We start from the raw sequence: 20,253 nt of genomic DNA on the forward strand, positions 1-20,253 counted from the left end.
CAGAACCTTTAATAATTTATTGTTTTTTATTTAGCTTTTTAAAACACAGCATGAAATTGAAATTTAACGCTAAATCCTTTAATTATTATTTTTTTATTACAGAAGTTTATTTTACATAGAACAAGATGGTACAGTTCATTACATTGTAAAAAAACGTAAAATAAAAAAATAAACGGAAAATATAGTATAATGATGTATAAACTAAATTATTTAATTTAACATTTAAATAATGTGTAAAAAAATTTTATTTGTACAAAAAAAATTCTTTAAATTTTTTCTATAATTTTTGTGATTCTTTTTGTAAAAACAAAAATAATTTTGCATTATAAAAAAATAGATAATTCAACTTACATTTGGAAACCACTTAGAGAAAACAGAACTGAACTAATCTGCTCTAAAGCAAGGTTTTGAACTGGTCCAATCTTTACTTTATTAAAAAATATAAAGAAAGAAAATGCATTTAAAAAATAATTAAAATCTCATCTCAGGAACTAGATCCATGTTCCAGCACCAATAATCTGTGTTTTCAGCTTTTTATTCATTCTGCAAAAACAATGAGTAGAATTAAAAATCACATTTCTACATGAAAAGATAATTTCTTATTCTAATTAGAGTTTCTTAGTGAAGTATTATTTCCTGTCCGCTCCACAACGCATCCAAAAATGACTACATGACGGAAATATAGCATAACATGAGATATGCCACAACACAGCCACAAATTTCAGGTCACAAATCTGCCTTGTGAAATATATAAAAACAGGAGCTGCACAAGTTCCCCAAACCTAAAACTAATGATGTAAAGTATGAAATGAAGCAATAAGTAGTTTGCTAAGTGTCCTCAGTAACTTCCCACCTCTGCTACAGACACTCGGCACACGCGGATGGCCTCCCACAGAGCGAGTTAAAACTTCGGATAATTAAGTAACACAAGTGTTTCCTTCAGAGATGCGAAGCCTTTCGGAGCATAAGGAGAGGTGCTGATATTTCTCAACCACATGACACATGGCCCAGTCGCCATCCTCCCCCACAAACACGCCGCACAATCTTTAGACCAGATCCGGCAAAGGAGGAGCGGGAATATATGTGGACTTAAAAGAAAAAAAAAAAGAAAAAGAACGAGCCGTCTCTAAGGTCACGGCTGGAGAGCGTGGGCGAGGTCGTGATGCAGAACGACCACTGAGATATTTTCTGTTAAGAAATCACTGAAGCCAAAGCCAGGGATAAATCTGAGGATGAGGAGGAGAGGAGGGGGGGTGATGAAGGAGTCCAGTTTGCTCCACATGGCAGAACAGAAGTGCTCTTGGTGAGCGAGCATTGTTTAGCAGATTGTCCCCGTCGCCTTCCAGTGTTCTTTTGCTTTACTGTACATTGTCTGCCTGTCAGCCGTTCTGTGGTGGAAGCAGGGGATAAGTGTGGAGCCGGACCCCCCCGGTGCAAATGGCCATTCTCGCAGCCCAGAAGACTGCTCCTCTCTGCCACCCACTCCCACCTGGTGCCTTTGCTATTTTCTTCAACCAACCACTTCATTCTGGCTGTGGCGCTACCGTCTGTACTGTGCTGGCAGGCGCCGTTTGACTCAAACATTAAGCAAGCTGAGCGCGTCGAGTCCGTTTTAACGCTTTTGTCTTTTATTAATTAGGACTAGAAAAGATACTTTGGAAAACAGGTGGGAAGTCCTTTAAATCTGCGCGGCAGACGGCAAATAATGATGTCATTCATCCAGTAAAACCACTTATCTTAGAAATCTGTTAAAGTACTCCAATTTTCCCAGCCTGGATAGTTTTTTTATTCCCTAGGAAAAAATACATTATCTTACTTCTATCAGTTTTTCTCATTCAAATAACTGAATCAAGTTACAAACACATAAAAGTAGCATTTTGTAATCAAATATATGCATTCAATACTTGCCTCACGAACCGGTCCGTAAGGTTCTTCACAAAGGAGTAGATCTCAAACCAGTTTCTGGAAACGCTTCCAGACCTGAAGGGAAAAATCAAGCAACCATGAACAGAGCAAATAAAAGACTCTGCAGTCTGAGAGCTGGGAGCCGAAATACTGTACATGGTTGCACAACAACTACAGTTGGATATTAAAACCAGCCACATGCTGGATAATTGCACTGGTGAGTCTGTAGCGAAATGTTCATGAGCGGGGGTTTCTGTCTGTACAGATTTATTTTTCTGCTCTAGTTCTTGAAATACAGGCAAATTCATTCACCTCTTTTACCTGAGAGAACTGGTTTAGTTTGTAGAATTCAATAAATTTTCACATTTCACTGATTTTCACTGGAATTTATGGGAAAAAACCTGGAATTTCAGATAATGAAGTATCAAAATTTTAAGCTGATTTAGTATGAAGTTCAGGAAAACCACCAGATTTCATGAAACTAAACCTGAGTAAGTATCTGTGGTTTCTCCATAGTTAATTAAATGTTGGAAATATTAAAAGTGAAACAGCTTCAGCCTGGATTTCATCCACAATATTTGATTATTTACATCTTTCTTGTCTTGTTTAAAGAAGTCAATATAAAAACAAAAAAAAATAGAATTCCTTTTTCTTATTGGCCAAACGTTTCCTAAGCTTGCACCTGATTGGCTGATAGCGCCCTACTGATGACTTCCCAGAAGCTGTGGACTTATTTAGATTTGGTGAAGTACAGCAAAGATGCTGCTTGTGTTTTTTATCTTGAGTGTTTGGTTTAAATGTTTTGTCTCTCCCTGTTCAGATTAATCAACCATAAAAAGAGAGTATCCTATCCTTCGTAAACTTATAAAATGAACAGAGTATCAATAACTTCTTCCTCACCCATAGTTAGACTAAACAGGAAGAACCATTTCCGTTATCATTGAATTAAAAAAAACTTGAGAAATACAAAACCACGATGCACACATTTGGATGCCTAACGATGGAGTGTTAGTCTGACCACAGTGAGTAAAACGTGCCCTTGGCGTAACGACGGAGAGGTAATTAAATCAATAATTACAATTCCTTGTATGCACGGAGAACATAAAAGAGAAGAGTTTGACCATTAGGCAGCTCATCTTTCATGGCACATCTTTCTCCTCCCCGCTCCGTAAAGACAAGGTCACAGAGGGAAGGTGAAGGGAAACTACGCCGCACGTTGACGAAGCAGAGTCTCTGGTCTGCAATACGCAGCTCAGTGTCGCAGCGACCGTTAAAAATCAGACTTTAGATGTTCTGAAAGAACAAATGGGAACTCTTACGGGAGATCTAAAGAGTCGTCTGGTGGGAAAACATTCCATACATGATCGATTGAAAGAATGTTGCGACAGTTCACATTGCAGCCTCTGTGTCAGAAACAGGTGTGAACTCTTCAAAACAAAGATGGAAGTTGACCCAGAACAGACTAAACACGTCTTTTACCCTCACAATGTTTCACGAGACGGCCACACCGTTCAGACTGCATCCAGACCCAGACATGGAGCGTTTCTGTTCATGCACCACTCAATCAGGAGGAGATCAAAGTCAGAATTTTCTGCTCTGATCAGTGACTCAAACAGTGAGTATATTGAACAAAAGCTGCTATTTTTAGTCTATAAATCCATCAACCAACTGAATGAACTTTCATAAGAACCACAGTTCAGTAACAGATCTTCTCTATTACCTGATCAGTGCATCTCTAGTTGTGAGCCAATAAGAAAAGTGTGAAAGTCAACAGGGAATATAAGTGAAAAGTTGGTTGATTAGTTTAACTAAGCACCAAAGAAACTGCCCGACGCACTGAAAAGAGGGTTTGTTGGTCGTCCAATCAGAAAAAACACAACGAAGAAGAGTTTAAGAAGAAAGAGTGAAAAATGTTTCTGCAGAAACTGACGTAAGGATGTTTGATGTTTTGTTGTTGGTTCTGGGACTAGAAAATAAGGATGTCAAACAGATTTCAAATAATGTGGGGTACAAAACCTGGATGTAAATAAAATACAGGATTATCTGAAATCAGAACACATGTTCTTCTTTATTAAGTTAAGAAACATTTGCATGATGCTAGAAAGTTAAAAAGGCGTCTGTTCTCTGTGCAGAAACGCAGGACAGACATGAGGGATCACCTCCCATCACGGAAGAAGCTCCTTTATCTGCACCAATGAAATAAACTGCGAAGAAACTCATAACAACGGTCAGTTATCTTGGCCATCATCCGGTGTTTTTTTTTTTTTTATCATTTAGATGAGAGCATGGAAGTTTAGAAGTGGGTCAGGGGAGCAGCAGCGTTTAACTCCACAGTCTTCTCTGATGGCACGCCTCCAAGCCGGAGGAGGACGGGATTAAAAACAGTTTCTGCCACGACTGTAACCTTCCACTCGCATGACGCTGCTGCACAGTTCTGCTGAGCTGACTGGATCTGCCTGGGAAGTCTCTGAAGCAGAGCTCCGAGTGCATGAAACACACAGGAAGTAGTGCTGTGCCAAAATCTGAGGCGAGTGGTGACACCACCGCTTGCATGATTCACACAGAACCCCTTCAAAGGCCTGCTCTGTTTTTACAAGATATACACACACCTGCATGTTAACAGATTGTACTATGAAATACATGAGTTTCCAGCTGGGTTTTTTCCTCTGCAACAATTTAGTAGCATTTAAGACATCAGCACTTTGCTAGACTGAAGAAAGTTTTTATATTTTTTGTTTTTAGGAACTTATCGGGAGACAGATTTGTAAAGTTCAGACATCAGAAGCACTTTATCCTGAACTTTATGGCCAAAGTAGAAAAGCAGGAAGAAGAGAAATGATCCCTGCAACCCCTGGCTGCAACAACTAAAACCTCCTGAGTTTTATTTTGGGGTACAAATAATTACATTCGATTTTCTTTGCAAGTCAGTGTGTGGGTCTTTGAAAGCTAACTTCTATTAGCAACACAAAGTGATGACAATGCATGGATGGCATCTGCAGTTTATAGGATTTTGACTGCAATTCCAAACCATCTGAAGTGTAAATACAGACTTTATCTTCCAGCTATCTGAACATTTTAGACATGTAGCGGCCTCACTGGATACAGCTGTTGGTGATAAACCTTCAACTTTAACGGTGTATCGTGACTTAAAGCAAACGAATGCAAACGTCTGCACAGAAAAGCTACGCAGCATTAGCAATCCAAATAATACATCCTGTGGGAGTTGATTTGCCCCAAACGAGTTAAAGGAAACAGACTTGATTTAAAATTTCTGTTCATTTTGAAAAATTGCTTCAAATAACTTGACTGAGAAAAATACAACCACGTTTATGAGAGATGACCATACAGATGAAAGGAATGATTATGTTCTATAAGCACAACATGGTTTGGTGTTGGTTAAGTCCTTTGAGGGAAAACCAAGTGAGCGGGGTTAGAAGGAGGTCACAATAAGGCCTATGTGGTTTCATCAGGTTTTCTCTCGCATGTTACAAGAAACCACAACGCATACAAGAACCTGAATGCATCAGATTGGTCCTGAATCTGTTATTTATAATGAGATGTTCATCATTTTTCCAGGCACAGTTTGCTAAACATCTTGGAAAGCCTCTGCAGACGGATTTCGGGTCTCCAACCGATCACAGCAAAGTCCGCAAAGTAACATGCTGAGCATGCAACAGCTGTGGAAATCAGACATTTATATCCAGAGTGGCGCAATCAAGGGCTGTTTATCTCTTCCACAAAAACACGTTAAATACTGGAAAAAAGTCTGCAAAAAACATGTCAAGATTGTTGCAATCAGGTTAAGACGTCAAGTGTTCAGCGTGACTGCAGCTAACTGACATCTGGATGCCTCCAAGTGGAACCTCTGCTGTAAGCTTTGAGGAAAGCAGGTTGAATACCGATCTACTGATAGAAAATAGTTTTACTCATTAAAATGCCACCCTCCCTCAGATAGTTGACAAAGGGTTCGACTCCAGCTTCACACATCTCTGTGTTTCTGGACAAGGCAGTTTAATTATTTAGTTTTTAACTTTTGTTTTTTTTACACTTTTCATAAAGTATTTTACCTAAATCACTTAAAGTTGCCTTTTATACACACGATGCAACACAAAGTAACCTTTTGCCTTACACCCATTGTCATGATCAGGAAAGCGTGTAGAAATACTGTAACTGCACAACTTCATTAATTTTTTCCACGATTTTAACCAAATTACTTAAATTAATAATGAAAATAGTCATTGAATTTGTCCCAGAAGCTCCCATCTCCAACTCCCTTCTGAAGACCGCAAATGCAGCAATTTAGAAAAAAAAAAAAAAAAGTACTTTTCACAACTTTATTATCTGGGTTCATTTGTTTTGGCTTTTTCATAGGATAATTATTACTCCAAACTGCCAAACGTATCCTTAAAACTTACCTGTCTAAAACAAAGTAGAGGTCGTAAGCTCCGTGACAGGAGGCTTCCTCTGCCCAGCCAGTTGCCGCGAATAAACCCAGGAAGGTCACCGCGACAGCGGCTGCAGCCCACAGCCTCCTTCCCTGAAGGTTCTCCTCCGCGGTGGGACACCGAGACAACTTTTTAAACATTTTCCACACACAAACCCCGCAGTTGTTATTCACAGAAAGCCGAAGAATGCAGTTTCGTCCAGCAGAGAGTAACAGACAGCAGCTGTTACTTTGTTCAAAACTTCCACTAAACAACAATGTTCAGTGATTGAGCTGCAGCATAAAGGAAACTACCGGAGCTACGTCACCAGCTGTAGTGTCTTCATCTTCCTGACGCACTCATCACTCACATCCTCAATAAAACCGAACCCCGCACCCGAATAAGTGCTGAACCTCCATAACGTGAAGAGGAACGCAGGTTTTCACAAGTTTATCCCGCTGAACTTCAGAGCCCGGAGGAAAAGTTAGGCTGCTTTCAAGGACCAATACAAAGCTCGTAATTGTAAGCTCCGTTACTAGTTAGTGAGAAATATTATTGTTGTTTCAAAATGACTCGTGGATTTTGTTATCTTAGGGAGGAAGAAGGCACGTATTGAATAAACTTCAGTTTTAATAGTTACAACAAGTCAAAATAGTCAACTAACTCTTTCAGTAATCTGTTTTGGGGAAAATATATCCGACCGAGGTAAACTGCAAGAGATTATCTCATAAAAAGTTTTGGTAAACATATTTAGAACAATAATGTCATAACACATATAGTATATGTATATTACTTTTTAATTATTATGTCTTACATATAACTTAATCCAAAAATAACGTTTCTCAAAGAGTTATAAAAAAGGATTTTTGACAGGAAAAATGTTACATTATGGCCCTCACAATAACAGTGAAGCCTGCTTGCTAGCTATGCAGCAGACAAAAGTTATTTACACCTTCCTAAGCCAAAAACGATCATAGCTACATTGGCTTGTTGAGTGTAAGTTATGGAAGTCATCTTTCCATAACTTACATTTTGCATGTCATCTGGAAATCAAGGCCTAAGAGTCACAAGGTCTTACATGAAGTTTCCAGTCAGACATTATTTGTCGAATATTTTTAACTTTAAACCTTGTGAGTTTAATTTGCCGAATTTCAAATCTAAAACCAAAAGGTTAAATTTATCCCAACATAAACACTTTAAAATTTCTGCTCTGCTCCATTCTTACAAGTCTCAAACAAAATTCTGTTCATTAAATGAGTCACAGCGCCAACACACCTAAAACAGGAAGTACTTTATGACTACAAACCATCGCCCTTTTTTCAGCGTGATTTTCATGATATATAAACAGGTCTTTACACGTCTCACCATGATTTTTTGAAAGGAAAATAGTGAAATGCTAGGGGTTGTTGATCTTTGTCGAACTTTGCTTCTGTTCACATATTTCCAAAAGCCCTCAAAGGCCTCATGAGCCTCTGCACTAGTGCGCATGTCCAGTGAAACCAGCTGTTTTGCAGAGTGCTCCGTGAACTGTACCCACCCAGCAACATCTGGATCAACTTCACAGTCAGGCAAAATTATAAGAAAGCATTATAAAAATACTAAGAATTTCAGTAATTTTAAAATTAAAAATGCAGAAATATTTCACTGCCTTCTTTTGTCTAAATCACTTCATATATTTTTTTAAGAGGAAAAAGAAACCGTTGAAAAGTTTTATCAGTACTCTGAGAAAAAGAGAGAGAAAATAAGAAACATCAACTTAATCTGTGTTGAACCTAAAACTGCCTGTTTTTGATTAGCGTTTGGCCCAAAAAACAACAAAACCTCCAGCTCTCTATAAAAGGGTTTTCTGTTTTTTTTACATTTCCCATTTTTCAAGCCTTTTTTTTTTTAACTGGATTTCAACTTACACAATCCACAAAACATGAGAATTTGTATCTTCTGTTTTTCTCACAATATGTCACGATTCCTGCCCTCATCCCCCTGATGACATCAGAGCACAAGGCTTGGTGTAGAAATAAGAAATATGTAGAAATGTTGATCTCAGCTTGGCTTGTGCAGCATCTATGACACAGTTTATTGAAAACAGTGTTAACACGTGGCAGATACTGTATCCCAGCTGCTGAGGAAGAGTCACTGTACTGAAAGCACAAAGGTTGGTTGAAGGGATGAAGGCAGGAAGGGGATGTGGATGTGAACTCTGCCATTAGACAATGTGTTCCTGTTTTTTAATACAATTGTTATCTTCATCATTTGTGCATCTCATTTTTTTTCTCAACTCAAAAAAAGTTAAATTCATCTGATGCACAGTTCTTTGAATCGCGCTAAAAAGAACAGTGACTGAACAAAAACAAACAGTTGTGGCTGAAAGCTTCCATCTTTTATAATATTTACAGTCTACTTTACCAAAACCTGCATGTTCAGGACCAAAAATAACAACTTCTGTCTTTTCTGCATTAAGCTGAAGGAAATTCTGACGCGTCTGTTCATTGATCTTATAAAAACACTCATTCATCGACTGTAAGGAAATGTGATCATGTTGATACATAATATAAAGCATCAGCACTGAGGATCTGTTTTTACTCAGATTTACAACTAAAGTAGCTAAAATTACTCCCTGCCTGCTAAATAATAAGTTGTGCTGCATTATGAAAAAATTCATCTATAATAAAAAGCTTGAAACCATCGTCTCTTTGAATTAAAATATAGGAAACTCCAATATTACAGCTGAAGGAAGAGCTGTCTTGGTCATCAGAAAGACAAGAGGAAGCTAAACGTCAGGATGTTAAAGAGTGTGCGGCAGAGCGGTGCACTGATTGAAACAGTGATGAATAAAACTGAACAACTCAGTATAAGAAATAGAAAATGTCAAATTAGTCATTTATTTTATTGTTTTTCTTCGTCTTCTCCTCTTTTTTCTACCTATATCTGTAAACACTTTTGCAGTAATTCAAAGAAACATTAAAAACCTCAGGGCCAAAACCCTAATCCCTCGAAATATCAGTTTAGAAACGAAAACATTGCAGCATTTCTTCTCCTCCTCTTCCATGCTGTTCCACATCTCTACACCACATACAGCTTTCATACAGCATTGCATTTTGTATTTAATATTTCCAGTTAAATCATAAATAATCATTTTGTTTTCTAGTTAAAGGAAAGGTCTTTTGTGATCTGCAGTACAATGAGATCTTTATGTTTTAATAGTTCCGACTGAACAGATTTGACTGAATTACTAAAATAAGCTCAATTTTGATTATGTTTGAATTTGTTGACTTGAACCTGTACATTTCCCTTTATGGTCCACACACATTAGAGAGCTGCAGGTGCCTCCGTTATCGTTCTGGATGCGTTAAATCCCCAAACCTGGACGATAATCCACAGTGGGAACTAAGCCCTTGAATGTGGCTCTGTACCCTGGAGTGGCATGCACAAAAACAAAAGCCCCGCTCCTCCCACAGAGCTCTGCACACGCCACCGTCTAATCAAATGCAACGGGAAGAACATGTGGCAATGTAGCATTCCAAAGCCATAAAACCACCACAGATAATGCAAATGTTTTCACAGTTGTATCTGTTGACTTGAGATGAGCGACTGCATTTCATCACTCCTGTCTCTTCAGCAAACGTTCCCTCAGGTTAAATTAAACACCAAAGATATATTTCATCAGGTGGTGCTTTCCAGGACATACAGGAAATTCCAGATTTGCTTGTCTCATCAGTCGTGCTACTTGTTTGAACACAGCATGTTTAGCTGGCAGCGGATGTGACTTCAGGCTGTAAAGTTTGGGAATAAAAAGCGTTAAACTCACCTGACAATCAGCTCACCTGAGGATCCTGTTCACGCTGAAATGAAGGTTAAAAGGGACATTTCCTGAGTCTTATGTTTTACATATAAGACTACACGTGTCACAGAAGTTGGCGTCAATGTTAAAGCCAGCGTGCCAATGTTTTTCTTTGCTGAAGCAATCATAATTGTTTAGGAGAAAAAGCTCGTTTGTGCAGCTGTGACTGATTTTATTATGCTCAAACAGTTTCGCGTGCCACAGCCTCCCAGAAAAAAAAACCTCACAAAATCCACTGTTCATCTCAAAAAATATAATCTGTACAAATGTTTACAACATGCATAAAAACTTTACATTTAATCAACTGGAATTAGTTTTACAGAAATAAGTTTTATTTGATTCCGCAGGTGTAAATTCAATCTGAAACAGTTTAATATTCTCAGGCATTTGTTTGTAAAATGCTGCTAAGCTAATAGTGTTTTGTCACACGTTACCTGATCAGAACACATTCCCTATCTATCATTTTAAATTCAAACTGAAATGGTTAATACGTTTGCTCATAAACATCAGTAAATATTTGTTTGTGTGTACATCTGGACTGTTTTTGCTCCTCAGTAGGTTCATAATTGTCCCGAAAAGCTAAATGAAAATGTGCGTTGTTGAAATCGTCTTACACTCAGTTCGATTTGTTCTCACCTCATTAGGTTATAAGAAGCAATCATTCCCGGGAAAGCATCTTCCCGAACCACAGATCACATCAGCAAGCCGAATCCCTTTTCTTTTGTTTTGCCTCAGCACAAAAAGAAAGCTGAACTGTCACACAACTCCACATCACCCAGGTAATTACCATAACACACCTCATCAAGTCTGAACAGTGCAGAGAACAGCAACACACGAGTATAATTATCTGGCAAATCAAAGTCTAATTAGGTTTTAATTTGAATGTTAATTCTTTTGCACGCCGTTTGGTTTCAGTATATGCTCACTTCCTTTGTGCATCCTGAGCAGGGCTCTCTGGAACAAAGAAAAGCCTGAAAAAATAAAACTCAACAGCAAGCATGTATTTCCCATTATTTGGGAAAATGTGCGAATCCAGTGGCTTGAGAAAATATTTGGTGTGCATCGATTTGTCACGGGGCTCCTAAAGCCTGAGGAGAAATCGAAAGTGACAGTTAAAACAACAAGTCTAATTTCTGCAAGCAGCGAAGTGTGGAAGTTAATCAGGAGATGCAACTGTGACAAACAGCAAAAAGTTCAAGAATAAACAACTATCTGTTAAACTGAAGACTGAACTCTGATAACAGACAGTTTGGGAGAGGAAGAGATTCATCCTGAGAGTCCGGACGCCGTCTGGCTGATTAACAATCCTCCTAAATATCATATGGAGAAGCAGAGCAACACCTGCAGAGTGACTGAGGTGATGATCCTGGTATTCAGGAAAGGAATCCACATTATTCAGGGGGATTCAGTCTGTCAGATTCCTCCAGACAGGTCTGGATGTTGTCTGGGCCAGTTATCCTTCACTATTACACATATGGATGAAGGACTATCTTCACATTCTTCAACTTTATCTCAAATAAGCTGATAGTTGGAACTTGGACACAATTTGGCGTTCAGACTGGAAAATCATCTCCAACCCAAGTGAATATTTGTGTAATCAACCTAAAAGCTGGTTCCATGCCAGAAAATCGATCATCTTAAAGGATCCCTTTAAAGCATTCACACCAGCCCTGTTTAGTTCACTTTAGTTGAACTCTAATTCATTTGCTGGTCCGATCCGTTTGGGTTGTGGGAATGTGTAATCGGACTGTAATGGGGAAAAAAACCTAAACTAAAACTAAAACCTTGGTCTTGGTTGAAGTGAATTCTAGAACGGTTCGAATTAATATGTGAACACCAAGTGGATCAGAGACCGCTCCAAAAGCACGAAGTGGACTATTGCACAGGGCAGGATTATATCACAGGGTTTTTGATGTCGGGCTGCACAGTGGCGCAGCTGGTAGAGCTGTTGCCTTGCAGCAAGAAGGTTCTGGGTTCGATTCCCGGCCCCGGTCTTTCTGCATGGAGTTTGCATGTTCTCCCTGTGCATGGGGGGTTTTCTCCGGGTACTCTGGTTTCCTCCCACAGTCCAAAAACATGACTGTCAGGTTAATTGGACTCTCCAAATTCTCCCTAGGTGTGAGTGTGTGTGTGCATGGTTGTGTGTCTCTGTGTTGCCCTGCGACACACTGGCGACCTGTCCAGGTGACCCCGCCTCTCGCCCGGAATGTTAGCTGGAGATGGGCACCAGCACCTCCCGATCCCATTAAGGGACAAGGGTGTAAGAAAATGGATGGATGGATGGTTTTTGATATAGTGTGTGGTTGAGGTTTGGGAACCTGCTCATGGACATTTATGGTTTGTTTGTTTAGGGTTAGTAAAAAACACAGATTTTATAAGAAACTGAGCAAAGTTTTGGAATGTAATTCCAGGTTTTATTTTCCCAAAACCTGCAGGACTGGAAAGCACTTGAACAAGTGGGATATTAAGTTAGGTTCATTAACTTCATGTTCAGTAAAAAATATAAAATAACATAATTTATTTTGATATTTATTTGATATAATATTCCTTATCTGATGTCAGAAATCCGGTTGATTCTTGTTTGTTGTATGGAGATTATAAGGTTATCCATTTATGTTCTACTAAATTTAGAGGTTTTGTTGTTTTTCTGATTCAGGGGGCATCATGGTGTCCCACAGCACGTCCTTCTGGTTCACACAACTGATATTTAGGATTCTTCATCAGGTAAAAAAATAAATAAAATAAATAAAAAATCTCATTATCAAAAGCTGGAGAGCAGTCAAATGATCAGATCACCTCAAGAAAACCAACCAAACAAGTATTAGTCACAATAACAAAGATCCATTGAGTCCTAATAGCATCTATAACTCATAATTATCTTAATAACTGTTGTTTTAGCTTGTTTTTCCTCCTCTGAGAAGCACTGTTTGTCACTAATGGCATCTTAAGTTGAAATTGAGTGCCTTGCCCAGAAGTAAACAGCATCTATCAATCACGACTTGAGGCCAAGTGTCAAAACACACCAAAGCCAACCGTGTGTGTGTGTGTGATAATGATGCACACAGTGACCATCTTGAGTTGGTTTTAAACAAGCCATTTTTCATCCCTCTGCAACGAGCAAACTCAGCTGCTCCACATCACCTTCACCCGTTACTGGGTGGAAGTTTGCAGGTTGGGGAGATGCTTGTATGACACAAGGTGACTGAACAGGCAGACGTCCTTTAACTGAAAACCAGGAAGATGAGCTGTCTTCACAACATGTGCTGCCCCTTTAAATCTGGTTCGTCATTCGGCTTCAAATTAAAGCCATTTGTATCTTTCATCCAATAACATGTTGTTATTTAAAGAAGCATATAGCAAAGTCACTGCTAATTTTTACTCGTTAAAGGCAAGACTTTAGCTTTACTTATGGAATCAGATACTCCTGAATGACTTTTCACCATAAAAATTACATTTCAGTTCTGATTTCGTTTGTGACTTGTGTCTAAAAACAACTATTTTCATGTAATTGATCCAAGTTTTACAGTTTAACATTGGTTGAATCAGAAGACTATAAAAGATGCGCAAACATAATCTCAGAGGAAAAAGTTAAAGGGTTAATGGAGGAGTCATGTTGTGAAGACTTTCTGGAGGCGGAGTTTCAGAAAGAGCGGGAGTTTCTTAAAGAGACAGAGACCCAATTTCAATGTGTTAAATGACGTAGTCAAATTTCTTTTAGGTCATATTTGATACGGGCATTTTTATAACAGCTGAAGTTAACATCGATTCTTTATAGTTCTTTAAATGATACTCTGTGGCTGGACAACACATAATACTGCCCATTTAAAAAAGTCTTGAGAATTTGGGGGAAATACAGAAGATTTGATATCTTTTCACTGTCAAAGCAAACGACAGTTCACCCCACAAACATCTTTACACATTAAACTACAAATCCACATACAAATACAGTTTCAAACATTAATTTTTTTTTTCTTGGCATCCTTTCACACAGGCCTCAAAAGCCAACACACATCTTCAGTGACTGGGATCTCCTCAGAGGCAGACGTTTGCATTTGTAAAAGAAGCGTCGGCGGGGCGTCGTCCAGATAATGAAATGAATCCACGTTTGATCCTCTCGTCATCTCCCGGTAATTGCTCTTGATTCCCCCTTTGTGTTTCACGCTTGACTCCTCGCTCATTCCAGGCTCCGTGTATAAAGACGTGCTCGTTCGGCCCGTCGGTGCCAGCAGAGTTCAGTGATTAACAAATTAAGGATCTTCCTCCGCCTTAATCTGTCTCAAGGCTTTTTTTTTTTTCTCTTGCAGAAACATGTTTGGCGATGACAGCACCTCTGCTCCTCGTATTTAATTGGATTAGAGGGAAGTCGGGATTAATCCAGTCTCCGGCGGAGCATCAGGGAGAGCTGGATGAGGAGAGGAGCAGGTGATGAGGCTGTTTCAGAATCACGTTATCAACTTCTTTTAGCTGCACTGCTGAGACGGTAAGGATTTCTTTGGCATGGAGTATCATGGGAGGAAGTGGAAGCCTGCGTGAGGACAGATGTGTTAATCTGGGGAAACATTAGGCTCAACTGATTAATGTCAAAGTCGGAGCGTTTCCTGATGTTCTGCAGTGGAGATGGAGCAATACATGGCTACATTACCTGAGGTAGTTAGCCCACTCACGACTGACCAGTTTAACTTTTGGTTCATACCCAAAGTATTTTCAGTAAATGTGTTTTTATGGTTTTACATTTCAGATAAATTCAAGTTTTTTGTCTTGTTCAAATAAAAGGGAACATTTGCAGATCATCTGACTGCAGCTCATGTGGAGTTTGATTTCTTTACGCACAAACATCCTCTCTGGGTTGACTCAATTCTGAGAAGTTTCCCCATTTGCTGGGTATGAATTCAAAATATTTATCAGTGTGGAGCCTCACGAAAAGTGCTTATTCTCTGGAGAAACTTTGAGCTTCCATAGTTCTTCCGTAGTTCATAAATATAACAAAAAACAACAAAACTGATGACTTAGAGGTCAGTTCTTCCTGTTTCTCCTCAAACTAGTAGATGGTAACGCTTCTGATTTAAATCTGCGCTAAGCTTGATTTTCTGGACATTATAATACAGCTACAACACTGCAAGCACCTCATAAAACTAACTACAACTGGTAATGTAGATAAAGTATTGATCCAATACGGATACCAACTTGGTATCAATATTATCAATCAGGATCAATCTGCCTCTACTCTCATGTGTTTGTGTACTTGATCTGTTATATAGTATAAATAATAATCCATCCATTTTCTTACACCCTTGTCCCTTAGTGGGGTCAGGAGGTGCTGGTGCCTCTCCAGCTAACGTACCGGGCGTCAGGCGGGGTCACCCTGGACAGGTCGCCAGTCTGTCGCAGGGCAACACAGAGACACACAGGACAGGCAACCAGGCACACACACACTCACACCTAGGGGCAATTTGGAGAGACCAATTAACCTGACAGTCATGTTTTTGGACTGTGGGAGGAAACCGGAGTACCCGGAGAAAACCCACCATGCACAGGGAGAACATGCAAACTCCATGCAGAAAGACCGGGGCCGGGAATCGAACCCAGAACCTTCTTGCTGCAAGGCAACAGCTCTACCAACTGCGCCACTGTGCAGCCTAGTATAAATAATAATATAAAAATTAATTATGTTCTTTTCTTGGTGTGGATCTTCTTAGATTTTTCACAAAACAAATGATAGTTTGGTTTATCTTCTCCTGTCTTAAAGTGTTTTTTAAAATAAAACTCACTTAACTAAAATTGGGTTTAGTTATTCTATAATGTAGTTTCATCATGTCTCACGTTTGTTTTTGTGACTGAATTACAAGAACACACCAAAACTACCAGCTTAGGTTAAAAACGTTTTCATTTTTTGTAAAGAATGAGAACGGATGGGATGAAAATATGTTCAAAATTGTCAAATGGTGACAGTAGATCTCCAAACTGTGCTACATGGTTATAAAAAATACTTTGAGCTGTACATAACATTTTCCATTGTAAAAAAATTTAATTTGTTCACTTTTTAGTCAAGTCAAGTCAAGTCATTGTAAAGCATGAAGATGCATGAGGTAAAAATGTGCTTAAGATTTCTGAGTCAAATAGACAAAATGAGAGATATGGGTCAAGTAGACCACTAAACTGTGCTGCATGATCATTAAAAGACTTTTTTTTTTTTTTTTGCGTTGTCCATAACCTCTTTCAGTTTTAATTTTGTTTGTAATAATTTTTCCCTCATTAAAAAAAAAGTCTTGTTCTGTTTGAACTTTCTGTGCTGGAATATCATATCGGAGCACAAATTTACCACATTTTATGCTCCTCTGCTTAAACCTGATCAAATAATTCTGCAGATGTCAGATGGCAACATGGCCGCTGGTCTGTAACAACAGCCATCAGTTTGCATCCACCTCCATCACTTTCCTCCCTCCTCTTTCTGTCTCTCTGTGTGTTTTATTTACTTGGCTGACATGCAGCTTTTGTGCTGGCAGCTTTGTCCATCAAAAGGCACCTGCTCCCGGTGATTGTTTGCTCACCTTTCTGTCCAGAGCCTCACAGATGAATGTCAGCAGTCAGTTTCTCTCACCAGCTTTCTGTCTTTTTTTTTTTTTTCTAAGTTTCTCTGACCAAACGTTCTGCAGGCGGACAGCTGCCTTTGCCACAGTGGGCTCAGCGGAGCGTCCAGGAGCATGCTGCTCTCTGGAAAAGGTATCAACATTTCCTCACTGCATTCCACTCACCACGTTTCTGCGGAGGATACTTCAGCTGTGACACTGTATCTGTGCAAAATGGGGATTCAAGCGATTGCTCAAGCTTGTTACTGTACAGATGAGTCTTGAGTGACACACAGCAGGAAGTGATGCTGTAAACTTCCACAGATCAAACAGGAAGCTGCTTTATGTGACTCACTTCAGAGTAGAAATATCAATGTTGCCTCCACAGGTGAAGAAAAAAGAGGAAAATCTTTAACCTGCTTTATGAAAACTCTCATATCTCATTAAATAGCGTGACATAATCTAAACAGTTGTTCAATAAACAGATATTTACCGTCTACATTTTTGGAAAATGTCTTTCTTTTAATTTTTTTATGGTATTAATTTGTCTTATCATTTATTTAACTGTGATGTTGTGATTGTTATGAAGGTCTTTGGTCGGCAGAGATTGTTGTAAATGTGATACATAAATAAACTTTGACTTGACTTGAATTTATTTGATAAATCTTTAATTTTTCTGTTAGGTTCTGTAATCAAAAATAACTTGGAGAAGTTTTAAACTATTTCGTTTTTAACAAATAAAAACACAATGAAGCCCAATATTCTTAAATCTTCAATCTGAGCCCAATATTATTTAAATATGTCTGAACATCAACATTGACTGTTTTCAAGTGGTTTTGCAGTACATATTAACATATCAACATGTAACATTGGCTTTGCTGATTGATTGGGAAAAAAATCCAATCAAATCTTAAGTCCCTTCCAAGTTTGACTAAAATGAAATAAAAGAAATTTGAAAAAGAAAAGAAAAGAAAAGAAAAATCTGGTTGCTGGTAATTGAAATGAGAAAAAAAGATCATAATCTTATTGTCATGAGCTGGTAGGTTGTGGTGAGGAAGTGGACGCAGCTTGACCCAGGATGTAGTGAAAATAATCGTTTTAATGATGATACTCCAACAACATGGAACAGCGGGAAACGGCACGAGGAAAACTGGCAGCCACGGAGACAGACGACATCAATAGACAAGGACCCGACAAAGAACACAGACAACAGGTGAGACTAAATACACACGGGGCAATCACGGGAACGAGACACACCTGGGAGACAATCAACGGGGAAAGACGCAGAGACAGGACTAACAGGGAACAGGATCACACAGAAACTCAAAAATAAACACATAGAAACACGGATCACGACACTTATTTGTTTTTCTCAGAAAATGCACCAAATCTTTATTGATGTGCTCATTACACTCTGACTCTTGCCTGGATTGTTACATTGTTTTTAATCTCAGATTTAACTAGAATGTATGTAGTTCAGTTGAATATGTTTGTGTGACTGATTTAAACTGCTTTTATATTTCTGAATATGAATTATAATTTTCTCTTCTGAGATTACAATTTTTGTGAACTGGAGGTATACAAATAAGCCAAATTGAATTGAATCATTGCCATAGCAGTTCATATTGTGTAATTTTCCTGTTGCATCACACTGTATTGTGTCATGTTTTCTCATGTTTAACATCACACACCCTGTTTTTAGCTATGCTTTAGGATTCAGTAGCTTTTTTTTCTCCAATAAAACTGGCAGGTTGACTATGATTTTAAACCTTTTATTTTCAAAAACATGCAGAGGAAGCAAAAGTTAAATTAACATTTTATTCTTGGCAATCATAAATCAGCGTAATGCTCTGTAAAGTGTGTTGACAGTCAGATAATCTGTAAATCCAGATTAAGAAGTTCAAACCCAAATGGCTGAGTGGCACGTAAAGATAACAAAGAGGAGCTATTTAAACAAATATGCTGTAAACACTTTGATTCTGGGTGAAACAGTTGGACTTACTCATTTGTGTTTTTTATTTATTGGCAGTTTTTCAGTGAATGTTGAAACTGAAACTGTTTTTTGGGGGAATAACTGCATGTTTTTTTTCCCCTGTGTTCTGTTTTCTTTGGCAGAACATAGGAAACCATAGTTTTGGTTGTAATAAGTTAAGTTGCAGAATTAAGTGACTGAGTCATCCAAGAATTCAACAAATTAGACCTTCAAAGTTTTATTGGTTTGAACGTTCTGATTATATATTACATTCCTGTAGAGACGTCACATAAATAGTCCAGTGGGTTTAAGAAAAACAAGAGCTTTAAGGCAGAGAGGCGCTGAGTGAAATAAAGGAAGACAACAGGGAAGGAACAGCCAGAGCGCGGCCGCTGAAGTGAAACCAGAACGGACGAGGCTTTCAAATACCGGCTACCTCACATGTCAGGCTGCGTCGCCTCTGAACGCTGACGTGGACTGATTGGTGAGGCTCATCCCTTAACAGCTTAATGACTGTCCCACAGCAGCCTGCCACCCCGAGGGGATAAAACACTTTTTAAAAGAAGCAGGAAGTCCACAAGCCTTGCTGTCGTTTAAGTTCCCAACGACTAATCCGTCCGACCTCGTCACCTCCATCTCAGCCAGCCCTCCATTTCTTCCACCAGTCCCAGCTGAAAACACCCCGGGCGTTCGGAGCAAAGGCAGTGAGAAATAACCGCCGTACTCACAGTTCATCTTGCCAATGTTTTTTCCAGCCTGTCATTCGACTCTTTGCACTTTTCCAGCGTTAGAAGAAAACTTGGTGGCACATTGTTTCTCCAGTGACCCCACAACGCTTCAGAGAGAGAATGAGGCTGAAGGAACAAGAGTGTGAACAAAAACAATATCAATCAAAATGGTATTTTTATGTTTAATCACACTTACCTGTTTTAGATTATAAACAAAATTTCACTATCAAGGATAACCTGAGTAAATGCAAAATATTGTCATCAAATTATAATTTAGCTTGAATAAAATGTAATTAATAATATTTCTTAAGGTACTGGTCACATCATTTTGTGAGAGTTGACAAAAATCATCTCAAAATGATTGCAGTTCAGAAAAAGTTTGTTAATCTGCCATCAATTGAAATCATGTGTGTTGAAGCAGGAAAACACCTAAAACATGCCGGGCTTGGTGCCTTGAGGACCAGGGTTGGGAAACACTGACCTAAAGTTTCAGATCTGCTCAGATTATAACGAATAACGTAATAAGTTATCACATTATGCAGATGATATGCTGCTATGAATGACAATGATTAAGCAGATGCATAGAACAAATTCATGCATTTATGTGCCATAACTCTAATCAGTTGAATAAAAAGAAAACTGAAGTAAGGCCTTCCAGTTGGAACTGAACAAATAAACTTGTTCAGCAGCACAAATATGTGCTACACAACCAAACTTGCTTTGTTTTCTCTTAAAACCATTCAGAGACTCGGATGCTGTGGGTCATTTGGCTCATTGTCTGATGAATAACCTAAGTGAGTTTGAGTGGAAGGTCAGAGAC

General features: G+C 38.8%; 1 protein-coding gene and 1 long non-coding RNA gene across 2 annotated transcripts in view; both read right to left on the reverse strand.

Annotated features, from left to right (window-relative positions):
* The window catches only part of antxr2a (ANTXR cell adhesion molecule 2a), an 84,278-nt gene extending 77,448 nt beyond the window's left edge, over positions 1-6,830 (reverse strand). The window contains exons 1-2 of the mRNA XM_008417763.3: positions 6,321-6,830; positions 1,909-1,980 (exon numbers count right to left, since the gene is read on the reverse strand). Of these exons, the coding sequence (XP_008415985.1) occupies positions 1,909-1,980; positions 6,321-6,490 (242 nt within the window). The 5' untranslated portion in view covers positions 6,491-6,830. The remainder of the gene's footprint in view (positions 1-1,908; positions 1,981-6,320) is intronic.
* LOC145552870 (uncharacterized) overlaps positions 1-20,253 on the reverse strand; it is a 254,817-nt gene that overhangs the window by 139,433 nt on the left and 95,131 nt on the right. The window lies entirely within an intron of this gene.

The sequence above is a fragment of the Poecilia reticulata genome, chromosome 9 (genome assembly GCF_904066995.2).
Source record: "Poecilia reticulata chromosome 9, P_reticulata-male-v2, whole genome shotgun sequence".
In the NCBI taxonomy this organism is placed as follows: Eukaryota; Metazoa; Chordata; class Actinopteri; order Cyprinodontiformes; family Poeciliidae; genus Poecilia; species Poecilia reticulata.